General features: G+C 39.9%; 1 protein-coding gene across 23 annotated transcripts in view; it reads left to right on the top strand.

Moving 5' to 3' along the window:
* Positions 1-593: 593 nt before the first annotated feature.
* The window catches only part of LOC118904406 (adhesion G protein-coupled receptor F4-like), a 31,926-nt gene continuing 11,934 nt past the window's right edge, over positions 594-20,585 (top strand). For 3 of the 23 annotated variants that reach the window (XM_036870473.1, XM_036870466.1, XM_036870472.1), the window contains exons 1-10: positions 594-786; positions 4,569-4,629; positions 5,813-5,869; positions 9,034-9,142; positions 10,003-10,057; positions 12,494-12,645; positions 13,855-14,106; positions 15,079-16,458; positions 18,660-18,701; positions 19,439-19,498. In XM_036870473.1, coding sequence (XP_036726368.1) covers positions 9,056-9,142; positions 10,003-10,057; positions 12,494-12,645; positions 13,855-14,106; positions 15,079-16,458; positions 18,660-18,701; positions 19,439-19,498 — 2,028 coding nt within the window. In that variant the 5' untranslated portion in view covers positions 594-786; positions 4,569-4,629; positions 5,813-5,869; positions 9,034-9,055. Of the gene's footprint in view, positions 787-2,379; positions 3,727-4,568; positions 4,642-5,812; positions 5,870-8,651; positions 9,147-9,932; positions 10,058-12,493; positions 12,646-13,854; positions 14,107-15,078; positions 16,459-18,659; positions 18,702-19,438; positions 19,499-20,585 lie in introns of those variants that run through there. The other 20 variants (XM_036870481.1, XM_036870478.1, XM_036870480.1 and 17 more) reach the window with 17 other exon arrangements.

Here is a 20,585-nt window from a genome sequence, read left to right as displayed (position 1 = left end):
TTGGATTTGGGGGGCCAGGAAGGTAGGTAGTAAATGGGAGACACTAGAATTGGGATGTGTGGGACTATCTGGGGGTGAGAAGGACAATCCAACTGGCTACCCTGTCCCAAGTCAGATCAAGGGAAGTTTCCCTCAAGTGGAATTCTATATCTGAATTCCCCACGGCTGTGCACCAAGGTAGAGGCTCAGTAAGAACTCCTTGGGCCAGTCATTAAAAAATAAAACAAAAATATCTTTGGTGTTAAGGTAGAGATTGGATCACGATGTACTAAGCAGTGTCCTAGTCAGTGTTTTCCACGTTCAATGTCAGCACAGGCAAAAATGTGGTCGCCTTTTAAAATCAACAACAGTGACACAACCTGGCATTTTACCCCCTGCGTTCTAATTACCCCAGTGCAGTAGGGACAGCAGAGTTTCATGTGATCATCTGAGATAGAGAGGAGGAATGAAAAGACAAACAAGTGACTCATTTTAATGGATTTGCTTCAGACGAGAGAAACCTGTAATTTCTCTTAGACGTGTTTGATGGACCCACTGGGCAGTGAATCACAGACTTACACAAGCCTTGAAACTCAGGGCAGATTTACAGTTCTCCCATCGGCTTCTCACCACGGCGGCTGGTTTACACCGGGGCCTCCTGGACTTCCTTTCAAATATGGAGAAGACAGATCCCAGCCACTGACGGGGACCTTGGGAGGTTCCGGAGCCAGCACAGTGATGGTGGGGCATAGTGGTGGGGAGCCCAGCGTCGACCCTCCTGCTGGGCTGCTGGGTCTCCTGGATGCTGTGAGTACACATGCCATGACAACACCTTTTCCTACTGAAGGCAGGATTGTTGTTAGACATATTCCAGAATGGGGAAAATGTGTGATTTATGATGCTATTTTCTGGAATGCTTGCTTCTGCAGGGACCTTCCCTACCATTATTTAGAGATTGGCTAACTCCAGTTTGGAGTATTTCCTCAGTCTCTTTTACATTTGTTTTTCTTTAAAAAGTCGTTTGTCAGGCTCTAAATTGCTCACTTCTAGGGGTGAAAATGCAAAGCCCTTTGTTAGGCAATTAGATTCTCTGTTCTCCAGTAGTCCCCCTTACTTGATAAACTGCATGAGCAAACTAGTTTTCAATCCCTTCCTTCAGGCTGAGTGTAAAGCTATATTTTGTTTTATGAAGCATGCTTTAATAGTTTCTTCTTTTAGTGGGGTTGACAAAGCTGTCCTTATATCAACTTAAAGGGAAACATTTCCTCCACTTACTGCTGAAACCTATCTCCCCTCATTTTGAGTGGCCAATATTATGCCATTTGATGGTCTATATTCCTTAAACTCTGAGGACAATTGTGGGAGCTCTAAAGTGTGCATCTTAAGATGGTATTTTTTTTTTTTAGTGTTAGCCCTCCAGAGAGCTTTCTTCATGGAGCAGGGCAATTGCCTGTCATATCAATTTCTTTAACATCATATAAGTATCAAGATAGTTGGTGAGATGCTGGAAGCTTTCCAACTCTGAGATGATGTGATTATTCAAACTTATCAGAATTTGAATACAGACTGCAATTCTCAGAGTAGATATTGAGCTACAAAGACACTGGCTGGATGCCATCTAAAATAACCGAGGACGAGATGTTTCTGATTACAGAAGATCTTTCGTATCTTTCTTTTCCCCCAAGGCTCTTTATGAAACAGCTCATGCATGGCAAGGGAGAACCCGTAAGAGAGACTGAATACATTCTATTATCGAGGCCAGAAACACACAAGCAACTTGTTGGGCCATCTGGCTGTATAATCTGTCCTAATTACACTAGTGGGGTAGACAGGAAATTAGGCTGAGGGGAGCAAAAGACACACACACCCCCCTCCTCTAAAATGTGGGTCACCTAACTCTTAAGTTCCTCACCCTCCAGTTAACCTTTCTGGATTGGTCCTTCCCAGCAGTGGGATTGGCCAAGGAGAATGCCATGAGGTGCTGTCTAACAGATTAGCAAATGAGTGAGAATACGTCCTCCCTCTCACCTTGGGGTGAAGTTCAATGGAGCGGAACACTTTGGGAAAGTATCCACTTTGTTTACAAGCATTCCCATCCAGCTCACCTCAGAGGGTTTTGCATGAAGAGGTTTGAGATGTCATACTTTTCCATGCATTCCTTTCTGCTTGACTGTGGTTACGGTTCCCAGGCTGTATTTCCTATTATTTTCTTTGAGAGTCCTGATACGAGCCCTTACCCAGCGTGCTCAGACAGGTGGGGAGGGCCTCAGTCTGCGTGAGTCATCTGCCCCAACTCCACCTAGCATCTAGTATCAGAAATATGTTCCAGGACCCAGGAAGCCTAACTGTATTTTTGAATTCCAACTCAGAAACTCAGCTCCAGGTACAAAGATGGGACAAATAGAAGACGGTGTTTAAGAACAGCCAGCATCTTCTGGCTCTGTCCAGGGAAGCAATGTTTTGTGATTTCCGACTTTGTGGAGACAGCATGGAAAGACACTTGCACCGTCATGCCTGTGGCAGACATCACTAATCTGGCAGGACGCTGTTTCCTGCTGAATCTAGATGAGACCTCACAATCCTTTTTTACATAAGGATGTAGTATAACAAAGAGGAGGTCCATTAGGCTGGGTGCATTTCTACTTAATTTACCAGGTTCCAAAATGATCTAGCGTTACAAATATGCTCATCTGCTCTCCTAAAATAGGAAAGTTGCCTTGTGATTTTAAAACAAAAACTTCAGAAGCTGGCATCATTCACACCTTTATTCATGTATCCAACAAATGTTTACTGAGTGTCTATTATACGTCTTATGCTCTGCTGGATGCTGGGGACAGAGAAATGTCCTTCCGTGTCCACCTCCTAGTTAATGATAAAATGATTTTTCCACTAAGTGCAGCCTACTTTCTCTGGGGCTCTGGGACTAAAAGCCCTAAGCCCAGTGCTCTGCTGACCCCTTGTCATTAGGTCTCAGAGCACAGGCAGTGGTATGGAAGGTACTCATTGCTGTGAATTCTCCACAGAGCTAAATCCTGAGACGCAGCCCCTCTGGGACTTTTGGGTGTAGCTATATTTTCCTTTAAGCCTCTGAAGCCAGCAAACACTATTTTCTCTCTCTCTCTTTGACATAATCACCATGTTAGAGCAGGGAGACTGGCTTCCATTCAGCTACCTAGAATGGCTGCTTATTATTAAATGAAAAACAGAAGTGTACGGTAGGAGGTAATTCACACCTTTGTGAGGATGCACAGAGGCGGGTCGTGGAAATAAGGAGGAGTGATTGGAACTTCTTTAGTTCCTGAGAAGCTGCCATTCCAGATTGCTTGTTGCTTTTTTCTCTGAAATAAGTCTTCTTTCAGATACTTTGGGCATAAGATGCGGCGTGCCTTTATTGGATGACTAGTGTACAAGTTGGAGGGAGTTTCTTTGTAAATGTCAGATAGCTATTTATTTACCTAATTACCATAGAGAGCCTCAGGTGAGAGTTCTTTTGCATCTTGTTTCTTTTCCTCTTTTTTATTCTCCATTTCTGAGTCTGTCTTGCCCTCCCTTGTGGTCATCCTATACTTCTGACTGCCATGCATAGGTGCCTGTCCTCCCTCCAGCTCTACTCTGAGCGTCATGTCAAGTTTCAGGATAATTCTTACGTATTTCACGGATTAAAGACTGCCTGCCCACTGCCCCCTTCTTTCAGGATGCACTAAGGCCAGGACTATTACTCTCTGCTGGGCTACTTTGGATCACGATGTGAGTGAATGAAAGGAGCTCCCAGGAAGGTGTTAGCACAAGACTGGCATGGGGTAGGGTCCAACAAAGGCATGTGAAGCCTGAATCTGGAGAGATTAATATGTTCCAAAATAGCATACTGTCTTTGGATAGCAGCCTTCAACTCTCCCAAAGCACTTTTGATGATCAAGTAAATTTGGTAAAACCTGTGTGACAGTCTTGTCACTTCAAGAACCCTCAGAACTTTGCTATGCAAATGAATGTGTGTGTGTATGGGGGGGGGCAGTTGGTGGTACTGGTACACAATGTTTCCCAAACTGATCTGACCATGGAACCCCTTAGTCTTTTATGAGACCAGTGATCCACAGAAAACCACGTCAGGACACGATGCCTTGGCCAAATCCAATAGACACCAAATTGTTTGCCCACTAAGAGTAAAGCAGGCAGATTTCCTGAATTCATAGAACATTTTATACAAATGTCTTCAGTGTTGTTTTTCTTCCATCCTTTTTTTCTTTACCTTTTGGTGCCTGGGACAAATTGTTGCCAAACAGGTGGTGGATAATGTGGGTATCCCAGGATAAATATGCATTTTTGCAGCGTTATTCTGTCAGGATTACTGCTTACTCTTTTCATTTCCCCCCAGCTGGGTATTAGGATCTTGATTTAAATAGCCAGTGACAGTTCTTCCCAACAAAGTGTTTTTCTGCCACCATCTCCAGGGGGTTTGTAGAATTAGGGATTTTATAAAGACACACGATTTCATTGATAAGCTGAACACTCTGTAGAACCAGAAGTCAGTACATGGTATAAAGGTAATTTAAGCGTCCTGGACAGAGAATAACTCTGGATTCTCCATGTAGGATAGGACCTGGCATGGACTCCGGCCACTCTTCGCGAGGAACTAGTAAACCCCTCGTCCAGGTGAGTGTCCAGGTGAGCTGGCTTTGGTTACGTTCACATCTGAAAGCTTTTCCTTTCAGCACTGCCTGTGTGTTGTTGATGCTCTTCTAGACAATTTAGTTTATGTTTAGATTTTGTGTCTTTGTTCTTCTCTTTTCCTCATTCAAAACCTAGGTTTCTTTTCCTTGTTCATCGGTACTGCCATCTAAATGCCAGTGCCGATGGGACAGTGAGAAGCTGAGAGCAGGGTCTGGGTGAAGGCGAGACCCTGGGGCAGGCATGAGGCCGTGCTGTGCTGGAACTGGCTTGTACTGGCTCAAGAGAGCTGACTGCTATATTTTCAGGGATTAAATTATATAAATATAACGCTTGAAAGAATTTTCCATATTGGTTGTATTTCAACTTGACATTTGGACCATTGAGATGAAACAGTATGAACCCAGAACCATAGATTCATAAAATGCCAGAACTGGGAAATAAGACATGCATTAGAAATGAGATTTTAGTCCAACCTAGTCATTTTCATAAGTAAGGAGACCCAGAGTACATGTGAGATTTGCCCAAAGCCACCCAACTAATCATGAGAATTAGCATTCTCCTTGCTTTGGACTTTTTCAGTGAACCACACTCCCTTGAATTCAAGTATCTGTGTATTTATAGATCTTGAAGATGAATTTTGGCCTAGCTATCTGTCTTTTCAAGCACCAACTGAAATTGCCATCATTGTTATATTAATTAGAAAGAAGTCATTTATTCAACCAACAGTTTCTCAATAAGAGCTACTTTTAAAATAAACAAAAAGCTTTCTGGACACATTGAGAGTCAGAATTTATGGTCAGCTAGTACTGAGTGTGACTTTTAGTGCCACAGTTCATTAGCTCTATGATAGGCATTTTTTATTCACCTCTGAACATTTTTGAAATTGGAATGTATTGTACAGTTAGTGGCATGTCATGGTTTCATTGGCAAGTTCTTTTCTTTTTCTTTCTTAGTGGACATAAAAATAATAATGTTGCTTACAATGTTGGGTTCAGTGAAATACGGCAATTTAATTCTGTGTAATGGTGTCAATTTGGGTACTTTCCTTCATGTTTTCATTTTTACACATTTATCTCTAGTCAGGCATAGACATGAATATAAATCTATGTGCATTTTGGTCGATGTCATTCCTCATTGACTTCACTGTTATTTTTTCCCCATTTAGAATGCATCGTTAAGCCCAGCCAATGGATCTAAATTGATGAATCGTTGAGGATAAGATGTGAGTATTAAAAACTCAAGGAGAATCTTACTGTATGTAGACATTGTGCTACGTCTTGAAGAGGCATTTTGTCTGTACTTGCAGAAATTCTTCTGTTTGGAATTATGCAAAACTCAAAGTTCACTCTATTGTCTTTATCAGTCGTTAATCTAAGAAAGTGTGCTTCCTCCATTCTGTTCTACATAATATCAACTTCTGATTAAGGATTATGCTGGCAATGCTTCTTTTTATTTTTTAAATTCCTCATTCTCCATGCTCTTAAGCTTTCCTCATTCTCTGCTCTGCAGAGCACTCTGGCTTTTGGCCTCAGCCAACATCTGAACTCTGGGATGGGAGGGATCCCATTCAACTCTTTCTGGTGAGAAGAAAAACAACCCAACTGAGGCTAACTTGAAAACATCTATCCATCTGACTAACCCCCGCCAGTCAAACTGGGCAAAAATAAGAATGCTATGACTCCTCTTGGGTTATATCATTAAATAGTCTCTCCCCAGCATTTGTAGTAACTGAAGGAAATTTACCATAAAATTATCATGCCAAGTGGTATGTGGGTTACATACACCAGACTATAATAACATGAATGATCAAGTAGCAAATTAACCCCAAACTAGCCAGTTGTGTTCAGTTCAACGTTTGTGATTCTTATGCTCATGCTTATGATTTCATATTGCATATATATATATTTCTGCTAGTAAAATTTTTCTTAGTTTATATGAATACATGAAATGTGTCATTATTTCTTAATGTTCCACAAAGAACATAATGATCTACAGAAAATGCCATGGCTATTGGATTAAATACGCTCTGAACATTTTTAGGGACTGTGGACTTAGAGGCCCTAGCATTGGTTGCAGAACATTTTTGGACTCCATAAATCACATCACATCACATCACTATGCCAAACGCTTGACTTTCTTCCAGCAAGATTAGCTTTAAGCAAAGTTCCTATAATGAAAACAATGGAGAATAAGAGTGGCCCTTCTCCTGAAGCCTTAGATAGCAGGCGTTATTATTTATAAATGTGATGTTCTCCAGGTGGAGGAGAATTGCACTTACCCATCAGTCCTATTATTTGGTCCTGAATGTAGGCATCTTTTCTCCCTGATACATGTACCTGGGGAAGGGGACTGCAATAGAATTGTGAAGAATAGCAGAGAGAAAGGATCAATATGACCAATTTAGCAGAAGAAGTGAATAATTTTCAACTTGACAATGATAATGAATCATACTCTATATTTCTGTTTTTCAAATTGCAGGTTACCATCCATTAGAGGGTTGCAAATTCAGTTTAGTGGGTGGCAACCAATTTTTGAGAGAATGTCAGATAGAATAAAGTGGAATACAAGATAAAAATCATGGATTTATCAGAGTGTCTTGCTTGCAGGTAGGAAGAATAGTATTTTAACATATAAGTTTTTAAAATATAAAAATTATATGTTTTTTTAGTTTTATACATGGATCGCTATATACATACATATTTTTGTCTGTACACACTGAGTCACAATGTAAGATCTGTTCCTTACTGTGTTAGGGTCAAAAATTATTGAAAGCTACATGTATATGTGAAACATAACAATACTTTTAAGACAGCTCACACTGGTTCTTCTGTTATTTCCCTTTATAAGGATCAGTTAAAAATATATCCTAGGGAACTTCCTTGGTGGTCCAGTGGTTAAGACTCCGAGCTCCCAATGCAGGGGGCCCAGGTTCGATCCCTGGCCAGGAAACTAGATCCCGCGTGCTGCAACTTAGACCTGGCGCAGCCAAATAAATACATAAATAAATATATGTAAATATATATCCTAAACAATAGTAATATTGCAAATTTCCTAGTGTGCCCATCCACCATGTGGTTGCATATGTGAGAACTTCTTTCTACCCACACTGTCAGATCGTGAATTCCGCACGTATATCTCAACACCTATGCAAATCCATTACCACACTTTGCCTGTCATTCTGCCATGTTCCCTTTCCCCTGATCAGATTTGGTTTACAAGATGATGGTGTAAGTCAAAATACTTTCCTCCTGTTTATTGGTTAGGAACTCAAAGAGAATTTTTTTTTTTTAACTTTTTCTTCATGGGTGCTTTGTTTATTTATTAATTTATTTTTTTCTTAACATTTTTATTGGAGTATAATTGCTTTACAATGGTGTGTTAGTTTCTGCTTTATAACAAAGTGAATCAGTTATACATGTACATATATCCCCATATCTCTTCCCTCTTGCGTCTCCCTCCCTCCCACCCTTTTTAGCTGGTCACAAAGCACTGAGCTGATCTCCCTGTGCTATGCGATTGCTTCCCACTAGCTATCTATTTTACGTTTGGTAGTGTATATATGTCCATGCCACTCTCTCACTTTGTCCCAGCTTACCCTTCCCCCTCCCCAATGTCCTCAAGTCCATTCTCTCGTAGGTCTGCGTCTTTATTTCCATCTTGCCCCTAGGTTCTTCATGACCTTTTTTTTTTTTTTTTTTTTTAGATTCCATATATATGTGTTAACATACGGTATTTTTCTCTTTCTGACTTACTGCACTATGACAGACTCTAGGTCCATCCACCTCACTACAAATAACTCAATTTCCTTTCTTTTTATGGCTGAGTAATATTCCATTGTATATATGTCCCACATCTTCTTTATCCATCCATCTGTCAATGGACACTTAGGTTGCTTCCATGTCCTGGCTATTGTAAATAGAGCTGCAATGAACATTGTGGTACATGACTCTTTTTGAATTATGGTTTTCTCAGGGTATATGCCCAGTAGTGGGATTGCTGGGTCATATGGTAGTTCTATTTTTAGTTTTTTAAGGAACCTCCATACTTAGGAACTCAAAGACAATTTTAAACTCAGAGACAATTTGGAAGCCTTCTTGTAAGTGCCCGTGGATTGTCATCTCAGCAGAAGACTCAGTGGAGCTGTGAAAGTCCCTCTTAGTCTTGACTCCAACCAGGAAGGCTTTGAGCCAAGATCAGTGAGTTTTGTCTGCTTCCTGGTCACAGTTTGCCCCGTGAGCCTAAGGGGATCAGAGTGAGTTCGTCTCCATTAGAGCATAAGGAAATTTATGTTTGCTGAGGACTAAGTGGTTGGTTGGTTGGCTAAGTATTGTAGGGTTATGTGCTGTCGTCACCTTCAGCTGGATCCAACTTTGTTGTATGTTGCAGGTGAAGAGCCTCATGTGTGAAAATGAAGTCCCAGGCAATCACGATTTACTGTTTAATGTTATATCTGGCCACAGAATGTTCTCATCCTAGATCCAAGACCCACATAAAAGTAAGTTTGATCCATTCTTAGGTGGTCCCATTAGAAATCAGTCAGTTCTTTGAGATGACTAGAGTTATGATAAATAACGTGTCATTTAAAAGAAATTTTCAGATGACTACGATTTTCCCCTTACTGATGGCAGCTTTCTAAAGAGAGGAATAAAGAAAAGAGAGTACAGTATTGTTGTGACAGGGTGCAACAGTATTACAGAAAAACCTCCTTGCAAGCCACGGGGTATGTAGACAGGCAGCTGATGAGAGGAGGAACCACTAGCCTGGCAGCTGAGCAATTTAGGTTCAAACCTTAACTTTGCTTGTTAGTTGCACAAGTTGCTTCACTTCTCTGAGCCCTTAATTTCCTTACCTATAACATGAAGAGTAGTTTTTTTTTTTCTTTTAAATCTTTGTAGTCCTTCATAGCTACAGAGAGTTTGTGATTCTATTATTGCAACCTAGCACTCATTCCTAGTACCTGCTGACTTCTTCCTCTCTGAGGATACACAGGATCGGGTGGACCATATTAGTTTCATTTCACAGTTTCAGTTAATACAGGCAGAGAACAGCTTAGTGCTATAATTGTCATTACTGTGTTCTCCAAGGATACTTAAACTTTCCAAAAGTTGTATCCAATCCACTGACCTTCAGAGCTCAAGTGACCACTGTCAAGTATCTAACCTTCATCAGGGGGCAGCATGTTCCCAGTCGGTGCTCACATGCCTGTTTCCTTCAGCAAGTTCCTGCCATATCAGCTGCAGTCTTCTTCCTAGTCCTGAACACATTTTCTTTTCATGTCCACATAGAGCCTCTAAGTTGAGATGAGAGAGGAGAGGCTCACAGTAAAGAAGATGTTTGGGGATTTACGTTTTACAGGACGGAGATAAACTTCAAGGTCCTGAAGGAAAACCCAAGACTGAAAGGATGCAAGGTGTGTGGCTATAGAATAGTTTTCTTCCGTTTGAAGACAGGGCAGAATAAAGGAAGGGCATGGATATTGCAAGCCTGTCCCCAGACCACAACCTTTCACATAGAATAACAATCTTTAATAAATTCTTAATGTTTACCGGCATTGATAGATTTTTTAAAAATAATTATACTATTATCCATGGCATAGTCAATGAAGCAAGTTGGCAAATATTCACAGTTGTTCTAGAATAGTAGACAAGGGTCCCTTTTAGAACTCAGAAGGGAAATCTGTGTGAACTAACGAGCTAACAAGAGGCATAAGAGGGAAGAGGACAGGAGTCTTTCATTCCTTCATTCAAAGATATTTTCAGGATGCTTAAATGTATGTAACACTCTGAGGCCGAGAGGTCCATTGAAGTGATATAAGAGGTATTGTGTTGGCAAGACTGGTCACTCTCGAGAAGCGAAAAATAAACTATAGAGGCATCATGAGTAGTAAGATAGTGAAATCATGTGGTTCTCACCCACATAGTAGTGATAACAGGGCTCTGCACAGTCAAGGCCAAGTACATTTCTGGTGGCAAACACATCTCTATACAGATGTGGAGTTAAGAAAGGAAAGAGGAGAGAAAGGTAGCTGATATTCATTGAGCATTTATGACAACACTGATCTAAGTGCTGTACAAGATGCCGCCTCATTCAATGTTTGTAACAAGACTATGGCATTACCTCCAAACTATATTTATGAATGAAGAAATTGAGAAGCACTCAGCTTAAATAAATTGCAAAATTGATACACTTGGGTAGATGTCAAAGAAGGATGCAAAACCACTTGTTTCCTTTCTCCATAAATGGAGTCATCCACAGAGCTGTCCAAACCATAAATATCAGTGCAGCCTCTGACTCACAGCCGATAGGGCACTTCATCGTATTTATTTCAATACCTTAATAGCTCTCAGCATCATCTGCTTCTTTCCATTGCACTGTCACCATCCGAAGGCAATTCTTCCTTGGGAATACTTCAACAGCTTCATCACGTCAATGCACTCTATTCATGGCCCAAACTAGCCACCACCAGTTTTTATAAATAAAGTTTTATTGAAACACAGCCATGCCCAATTATTTACGTATTGTCTTTGAGTGCTTTCATGCTACAAAAGCAGAGCTGAGTAGTTATGACAGACCATATGGCCCACAAAGCTGAAAATATTTACTCTCTGGCTAGCCTTGACATATTTAGCAAATAAAAACATAGGAAGTGCAGTGAAATTTAAATTTCAGGTAAACCACGAATAATCTTTCATGGATCATACGTATACGAAAAAATTATCCATTGTTTTACTGAACATTTTTAGTCAGTCTTCTTTATTTATGGATTCTGTATCTACAACTTCTCCTACTCATAGAAATTTATTTGCAACCCCCAAATCAATACTCACACTGCTTTCTGAATCATTCACAGACATGCACAGAATAGCAGAAAAACTGAGTTGGCCGAGGTGCTTGTTCACAGCTGAACGAGGTGGCCCTTGGCCTTCTTGTTTCAGCTCTCCTACTATAAACAAGTGTTCTTTTTGTGGCCTATGTAGTGCCACATGTTTTGCTTTTTGTGTTTTTTGTTGGTGATTTCACTGCTTAAAATGGTCCCCAGATATAGTTCTGAAGTGCTGTTTAACGTTCCTAAGAAGGTTATGATGTGCCTTGTGGAGAGAATACATATGTTAGATAAGCTTTGCTCATATGCTGTCATGGGCTACGGTGCTATTGGTAGTGAATTCAGTGTCAGTGAATCAACAACATATGTTAAATGGAAACACAAAACAAGCTTATATATTGATATATTGATTGGTTGATGAAAATGTTGTGAGCAGAAGCTTGCAAGAACCTAACCTTGTATTTCTCCTAGGAGCGATGGTTATGTTTTTGCTAATTCAGTGTTTGTGGCAGTGACTATAGAATTTAACTGCTGCAAATCATGGGAATTGGCTGTATCTGAAAATAAAATTAATATTTAACTGGCACTTAACCTGTATTTTATCTGGCAACTCTATTTACCTGGTCCTTTACAGAAAAGTTTACTGACTCCTGCTCCATGCTATGGTTAATTATCTTTCAAACACAAATCCAATCATGTTTTCTGGTAGCCCCCATATTAGCACAGGATCCAAGATCCTTCACTACTTGACATGTTTTCCTCCCCACCCTCATCTCTTGCCACTCTCCCTTCAGACACTCTGAATCAGCCTTTATGAATGACCTGCGATCCCTCCTTTCCACATGCTCTTCACTCTGCCTAGACGTCAGCTTCACAACCTGACTGTCACGTCTTGTTGCTAAGAACCCAGGTCAATGTCACCTCCTCTGGGAAGCAATCCCCAAGGCCCCAGAATGAGTTAGATGCCCCAGTCAGAGTGCGGAAATGCTAATTAGGATTCTCTCTCTCTCTTCTCCTTTTAAGAAAAATGCCATGGACCTTGCACCACTTCTTCCAACTGCAGCCAGCCTTGTGTTCAGCACTTTCGTGGAGAAATAGGATTTATCTGTAATGGAAACAAGTGGCAAAAATCAACTGAAACATGTACAAGCCTTTCTGTGGAAACACTCTTTATGGTGATGCATTTGCATATTTGCATCTTATTTGCATATTCTACAGGAGCCAATCCCCCAGGAGGGGGTAGAGGCGTTTTTAATGTTTTCTGTTCAGCATGACAATAAGTCTCAGATCTGGACTTGAGAAATTCTACAGAGCAGATTCAAGTTTGTCTATTCCTTCCTCACCCAAACTCTCAGCTACTCTCTCCTCTCCCTCCCTACTCTATTTCTCCCTCTCAAAATCTTTTCTCAAAAAAAGATCTGAAATTTATCTATACAATGATAAACACTTAGAGATTAAAATTTTAGCTATAAAGATGGATTTGCATACCTCTTATGCTAATCAATTAAGCAACTAAATGTGTCTAGAATCAAAATAAGTTTGATATCTTTTTCAAATACTTTCAATCACTTGACCAAAAGAAGAGAGAGATGTGTGTCCCAGAAGGAATGGAAATCCAATGAATACAACAATTCTCAATTAAAATATTTTATCTTATATCCTTTCACTTAGTGACTGTTTCCTTCTGCCCCCCCCCCACTCCAACCCTGTAGAAGCACATTGATCTCTGCATCTCCTAAAATGTCAACAGTGTTTCTATAAAGGGAGTATCAATGCAGTGTCACTTAGCATAGGTAATCACATAGATGTCCCTGCAACGACAGTGGCATTCAAAAGTGAGTTAAATGAAGTAAGCTATTGCTTTGGCCTATCCTAAGTCATATTCTGGGAAATTCTAGGTAAAAAGTATGAGGAAATGAGCAAATAACCTCTTCTATTTAGTGAACTCTAAACTTTAAAAAATTACAATGCCTTAGCATTCTGTGTTTAACTGCCAATCTCCAAAAACCACTCCCCTCTGAAGTTCCATGTGGCTCCTCTTGAAAAAAAAAATTAAAATAATTAGACAAATTTTGTTTCTAGAATTTCTCCATATCTCTGGAGAAAACTGTCTTGTTATAATATTTGAGTTAAAATCACTGTCCTGAAAGCAGATTCCAATAAGAAAGGTCGGCATCCTGATCCCTGTGGGAATTCTGATGGAATCTCATGTCCATTTGTGAGTCCACTTACCTTCCCCATACTTTTCAGCATCTAAACCACTTTTCAGGACCACTTACTTCTCTGTTTTTCCCATGTGGATTATTTGTGCCTTTAACTCCTTTAGTCTGACACGTTAGGTACTTAATCATTTTTGAATGAAACTTTTTTTTTTTTTTAAACAGGACTTAAATAACACATCACGCTTTTCTGTGGCAGCACCATTTATACCTCTGCACATTGTTGACTACCAAGCCCCAGAGCCAATTGAGAGTGTAGCTCAAGTCATCCAAATGAACTGCCCACTTGATTATGCCTGCATAATTGATGTTGTGAAATCATCAGAAGCCACATCTGGAAATATTGCATTTATAGTGAAGTTACTAAAAAATATTTCTACACACTTGTCTGATAATGTTACCCAAGAGAAAATGAAGGTATTCTTTGTTAATTTCATTTTAAAAACTGACAATATTTTTTTTTCCAAAATCTTGCATTTTAATAGTTTCAAATGTATTTTCAGGGTAAAAACTACGATAACCACAGCAATCAGTTCAGTTCAGTTTTGCATATTGATTTATCCCAGTTAATGGAAATTTTCAAGAAGTTAGAACATTTTTTATACATGTTTTTGTACAGACTGACTATTTTCAAGAAACTATCACATAGTGATGGCTGTGGGGAAGACTGCTCCTACTCTAGTGTTTCCCAAATTTTATTCTTGTAGAATGTAATTGTCCTGAGAAATCTTAGCAGAGCTTCCATTTTTAAAAGAGAGATCTGTAGCACAGCAGATATAGGAACTCTGGGTTAAACAAAGCCAAGTAGGTCTCCTTATGGCAGGACTTTTTAGAGCTTTTCATGTGTTAATGAACCTTGGCACTCTTTATAAGAGTGAGGGGTATAAGGATATGGTATGCTGTACTTCTCAAACTTGGATTGCCATAGAATCTACTTCCAATCTCCTTCTCAAACAGTCATTAATATCTCATGGGAAACTTGGGTTATACAAGCTGCAGTGTGGAAATGCTGCCCTGGGCATATCATAAAGCAGGTAACTCTGATCTGTGATTCGTTTTATTTTATTTTATTTAATCTTATTTTATTTCATTTCATTTTATTTCATTTCATCTTATTTTATTTCATTTCATTTTATCTTATTTCATTTTATGTTATTTTATTTCATTTCATTTTACCTTATTTTATTTTGTTTTATTTTTAACATTCTTTTACATTGCTCCCCTCTCTGCAGGCCTACTAGTATGAGATTCTAATAAACAGTGCATTTGAAGAGAAATATGTCAAATAATTTCAAATCATTTGATCTTTAGATATTTCAGGTTTTAGAAATCAACTTTGTACAACACTGTGTGAATCCCCAGTATAATACCCACTTTTCTCCACTGCAGAGCTACTTCAAAGTGGCCAACCACATCCTCGACAAAGCAGTCATTCCAAATTGGGCTTTCATTCCTGACAAAAATGCTGGCTCGGATTTGTTGCAGTCAGTGAATTGGTTTGCGAGGCGATTCCGCATCCAGAACGAACTGGAGCACATTACGGATGAACTCTTCATTCAGACGAAAGGGCTTCACATCAACCACAATACCTCAGAGAGAAGTTTCAGCTTCTCCATGAACGTGAGCAATACAACGGAGGGTATCCTAGGAATGATAGAAGTTCCCAGGCAAGAGCTGTGGAAGCTGCCACCAAATGCATCCGAAGCCATCGGCATAGCTTTTCCCACCTTGGGGGCTGTTCTGAAAGAAGCCCACTTGCAAAATGCCAGTCTTCCCAGGCAGGTAAATGGGCTGGTCGTTTCGGTGATTTTACCAGAAAGATTGAAGCAAATCTTATTCACCTTTGAGAAGATCAATAAATCCCGGAATACCAGGGCCCAGTGTGTTGGCTGGCACTCCAGGAAAAGGAGGTGGGATGAGAATGTCTGTGAAACAACATTGGATACCGCCAGCAAAGTGAAATGCTGGTGTAACTACACCAATGTGTTGATGTCTTTTTCCATTCTCATGTCCCCCATGTCTGTAGACAACAAGGTCCTGGACTATATCACCTGCATTGGGCTCAGCGTCTCCATCCTTAGCTTGATTGTTTGCCTGATCATTGAAGCCACAGTTTGGTCCCGAGTGGTTGTGACGGAGATATCATACATGCGACATGTATGCATTGTGAACATAGCTGTGTCGCTCCTGACCGCCAATGTGTGGTTCATCCTAGGCTCTAACTTTAACAAAAAGGCCCAGAACTACAACTGGTGTGTTGTGGTGACATTTTTTAGCCACTTTTTCTACCTCTCTCTGTTTTTCTGGATGCTCTTCCAAGCACTGCTCATCGTCTATGGACTATTGGTCGTTTTCCGGAGGATGATGAAGTCCTGCATGATGGCCATTGGCTTTGCCATTGGCTATGGGTGCCCGTTGGTCATTGCTGTCACCACAGTTGCTATCACAGTGCCAGGGAAAGGCTACATGAGACATGGTGCCTGTTGGCTTAACTGGGACAATACCAAAGCCCTTTTAGCATTTGCCATCCCAGCCTTGCTTATTGTGGCTGTGAATCTTGTTGTGGTTTTGGTTGTTGCTGTCAACACTCAGAGGCCCTCTATTGGCAGTTCCAGGTCTCAGGATGTGGCCATTATTATAAGGATCAGCAAAAATGTCGCCACCCTCACCCCATTGCTGGGACTGACCTGGGGTTTTGGAATAGCTACCCTCATAGAAGGCACCTCCTTGATATTTCATATAATCTTTGCCCTGCTCAATGCTTTCCAGGTAAGTTCCAGAAGGGAGACTTATTTTATTAATTAATATTATTAATTAATATTTTATTTATAAAACATTATTATTATCTTACAATTTGTTATTCTGGCTTTACAATAAAACATGGCTATGGTTTAAAAATATAGAACACCACATATTCCTTCCATTTCCTTCTATATCTTAGAGACATTTATCTGTGGCATCTCTCACTCTATTGATTGTCCAGTTGGATTTAGATGATCAGGCTGGTTGGGTAGGAATCTCCTTTCTTCTCTCCTCACTGGTTTACCTGTATCCCTCCTGAAGTTTCAACGTCAAAAGAAGTTGACCTTCACTTATGGAGGACCAGTCTTTGGTCAGGGATGTGTGAGGCTATACTTAATATGTTATGCCTCAAAACAAGCACAATTTTTATCTTTTCTCAAGTAGTTTGGGTGCTCCATAAAATAACAGTCATTTTTCACAGTCTGAAGGGATGCCCCTTGCCACTCACTTTGGGTGTTAACCAGTCAGGGGTTCTCATACCTCTTCCTTGCTGTTCTCTGTGAAATAAATGTAGGTTGTTATTCACAGAAATGGATCTTGACACATGTTAGTTGATCCCAGGAATGTCACTTTCTCTGGTCCTCAGACTCTCCTCTATAAGATAAGGATGGACCTAAAATGATCTCTATTTTCTTTTCTTGCTTAACATGCTTGGTTTGACAAGATTATCCATCTAAAAGTTGTTTCACTTCATCTTGGCTACTAAGCCATTTTCAGGAAGCTGTCATTAGGCTGCTTTCCATATCCATGAGTAATAGAAAATTTGACAAATTCATATTTTTAAAATGTTTTAAATCAGGGGCTGGCAAACTATGGCCTGCTGCCTGTTTTTGTAAATAGTTTTACTGAAATACAGCCTTACTCATTGGTTTACATTTTGCCTACGGCTGCTTTTGTGTCACAATGGCAAAGATGAGTTAGTTGCTACAGAGGCTGTAGAGCTTGTAAAGCCTAAAATATTTATTATCTGCTTCTTTGCAGAAAAATATTTTCAAAAAAAAATTTTGACCAGTGCTTTAAATAAAATAAATATAACTGTTTAAATAAAGCCACAAAGTATTCCATGTCCCTGTTACTCTATTTCAAAACCTGATACAAAATAACAAAGCCAACTTTAAAGAAATGCCAACTCAGTTCAATTATATATCTTACTCATAATTCTTTAGTAACTATGGAGAATATTTATTTCACTTTTTCCTTTGCATTGCTTTAAAGAGAAACCTTTTACTTAAGGATTTCTTGGGGCGGGGGGCAGGAAATCAAAAGCTCTTGGACTCACATATATCTCCCCAACTCTTGAAGTTACTCTGGTTACTAATGATCCCATCCTATTTTTACTTTGCAACTTAATTAAACCCCAGGAAATTTTGTTCTGCATTTCTTTTTCAGATCATTTCTCTATTTTCTTGATGGAAAGAAAAATTCTAAACCCCCTTTAGTTACACACACTCCATTTTTCTAAGCAAGCTTTTCCTGTGACTCACATTTAAAAATTTCAGTCTTCTGATCAGTGTTTCTTCTTCATGAAACCATCCTTAGAAACCAAGCTTCCCTTCACTCTCATGGCAGGATCCAGATTTTTCTTGGACCTCAACTCCCACCACATAAAAGGGTTGACTGTCAATTATTGTGACTTTATAGGTGACCAGATAATTTAAACTTGAAGAGACCCTGGCCTCACAGGTCTCTGTACCCTTCTTTTTCTTTCATGCAGAAACTTCTTCCACCACCTCAGAGGCTCTAGCTGCCTATTTCTTCCACTGAAAGTAGACTAGAATACGTTTCTTTTTCTCAAGACACCTTCCCTGATTGTGACTTTGAATGACAAGATTTTATGTCACATGTTACTGTCATCATGAGTAAGAACAGCTATCTTAATATTTGGGAAGAAAGTAAAGAGATTTAATAAGGTTGCAAACTCTATCCTACATCTGAAGCCATTCAGTAAATATCAATAACTCTCATGCACAAACATGAAGGTGGTCCTCTCTCTTTGAGATACACTCAAAGAAAATTCTCATCAATGCATTTTTATGGGAATCAGTGGAAATTAAAGTTTCTAATGTCTGATAAGTATCTTCGAAGGAATCTAGAAGAGTGGTATTAAAATAACAGCTGGGATACAGTCTGCAAAACTGTCCCTCATACTTTGTTGAATTTTGCCACAGGGGTTCTTCATCTTGCTGTTTGGAACCATTATTGATCACAAGGTAATTTGAATTTGTTTCACTCATTGTAAATGATCTCCATGTAGTTGACGGGAGCAGGAGGTTGAAGCAGCCTTGATCAGAGAGCACAGTCCGGAAGAGTTGAGTTTGTGGGGTGGTTCAAGGCATCAGCTTTGAGGGGGAAAGGAACGAACTATACTCTTTCATGTCCTGTTCTTTATCAAGTCAACTGGAGGCTATGTTTGAACATAGCTGGTGAAAAAGAATAGAAACCATGACCAGAATTTTAATCTTAATCCTAAATTTTTTTTTTTAATTATTTATTTATTTATTTATTTATGGCTGTGTTGGGTCTTCGTTTCTGTGCGAGGGCTTTCTCCAGTTGCGGCAAGCGGGGTCCACTCTTCATCGCGGTGCGCGGGCCTCTCACTATCGCGGCCTCTCTTGTTGCGGAGCACAGGCTCCAGATGCGCAGGCTCAGTAGTTGTGGCTCACGGGCTTAGTCGCTCCGTGGCATGTGGGATCTTCCCAGACCAGGGCTCGAACCCGTGTCCCCTGCATTGGCAGGCAGATTCTCAACCACTGCGCCACCAGGGAAGCCCTTAATCCTAAATTTAGTTGTAACTAAACCTCAACTTTTATCCAAGTCTCATTATTTTCCAAGCACCGTGCTAAACCAGTTGATGCCGCTTCTACCAGGGTTGCTGGCCTCAGAGTTTCATGACACAGGTCTGGGCCCTGGGGATGTTGTCATTTCTTCACTGTCATTGCTTCCTTAGATTAGAGATGCTTTGAGGATGAGGATGTCTTCACCGAAGGGGCGGTCAAAGGCAGCAGAGGTAAGCCTCTCCTTTTCAGTCTCAATATTGGAGGATCAACGTCCTCAGCAGAGTCATGATGAGACAAATATTATAGCTTAGTGTTCAGGATTTGTTAGCAAACAGAATCATGAGGACACACTTTCCTTCATTCATTTCTTCATTCGACAAATTTGGACTATCCTGCTAGAGCTTAAGGTCAATGGAATACAGACCTCAAGAAAAGTTTCCAGGGAATTCCCTGGCAGTCCAGTGGTTAGGATTCGGTGCTTTCAGTCCCGGGTCCTGGGTTCGATCCCTGGTCAGGGAACTAAGATCCTGCAAGCCCCTCAGAGCAGCCAAAAAAAAAAAAAAGAGAGAAAGAAAGAAAAGTTTCCATACCGGTTGTATTTCAACTAAATACATTTAGACCATTGAGATGAGACAACATGAACCCAGAACCTTAAATTCTAAAAAATGCTAAAGCCGGGAAATACGACAAGAGTTAGAAATGAGATTTTAGTCCAACCTAGTCATTCCATAGGTAAGGAAAGTAAGGCCCAGAGTACTTGTGAGATTTGCCCAAAGCCACCCAACTAATGGTGAGAATTAGCATTCTCCTTGCTTTGGGCTTTTTCAGTGAGCCACACTGCCTTGAATGGAAGTGTTTGTGTATTTATAGATCTTGAAGATGACTTTTGACCTAGCTATCTGTCTTTTCGTGCACCAACTGAAATTGCCATCATTGTTATATTAATTAGAAAGAAGTCATTTATTCAACCAACAGTTTCTCAATAAGAGCTACTTTTAAAGTAAACAAATAAAAAGCTTTCTGGACACATTGAGAGTCAGAATTTATGGTCAGCTAGTACTGAGTGTGACTTTTAGCGCCACAGTTCATCCGTTCTAAGATAGACATTTTTTATTCACCTCTAAACATTTCTGAAATTGAAATGTTTTGTACAGTCAGTGACAAGTCATGATTTAATTGGCAAGTTATTTTTTCCTTTTCTTCCTTAGTGGATGTAAAAATAAGATGTTGCTTACAATGTTAGATTCAGTGAAATATGATAATTTAATTCTGTGTAGCTGTGTCAACTTGGGTACTTCATGTTTTCATTTTTACATG

Source organism: Balaenoptera musculus, chromosome 11 (assembly GCF_009873245.2).
Source record: "Balaenoptera musculus isolate JJ_BM4_2016_0621 chromosome 11, mBalMus1.pri.v3, whole genome shotgun sequence".
Taxonomy (NCBI): domain Eukaryota; kingdom Metazoa; phylum Chordata; class Mammalia; order Artiodactyla; family Balaenopteridae; genus Balaenoptera; species Balaenoptera musculus.
This window is presented reverse-complemented; position numbering and strand designations above follow the sequence as displayed.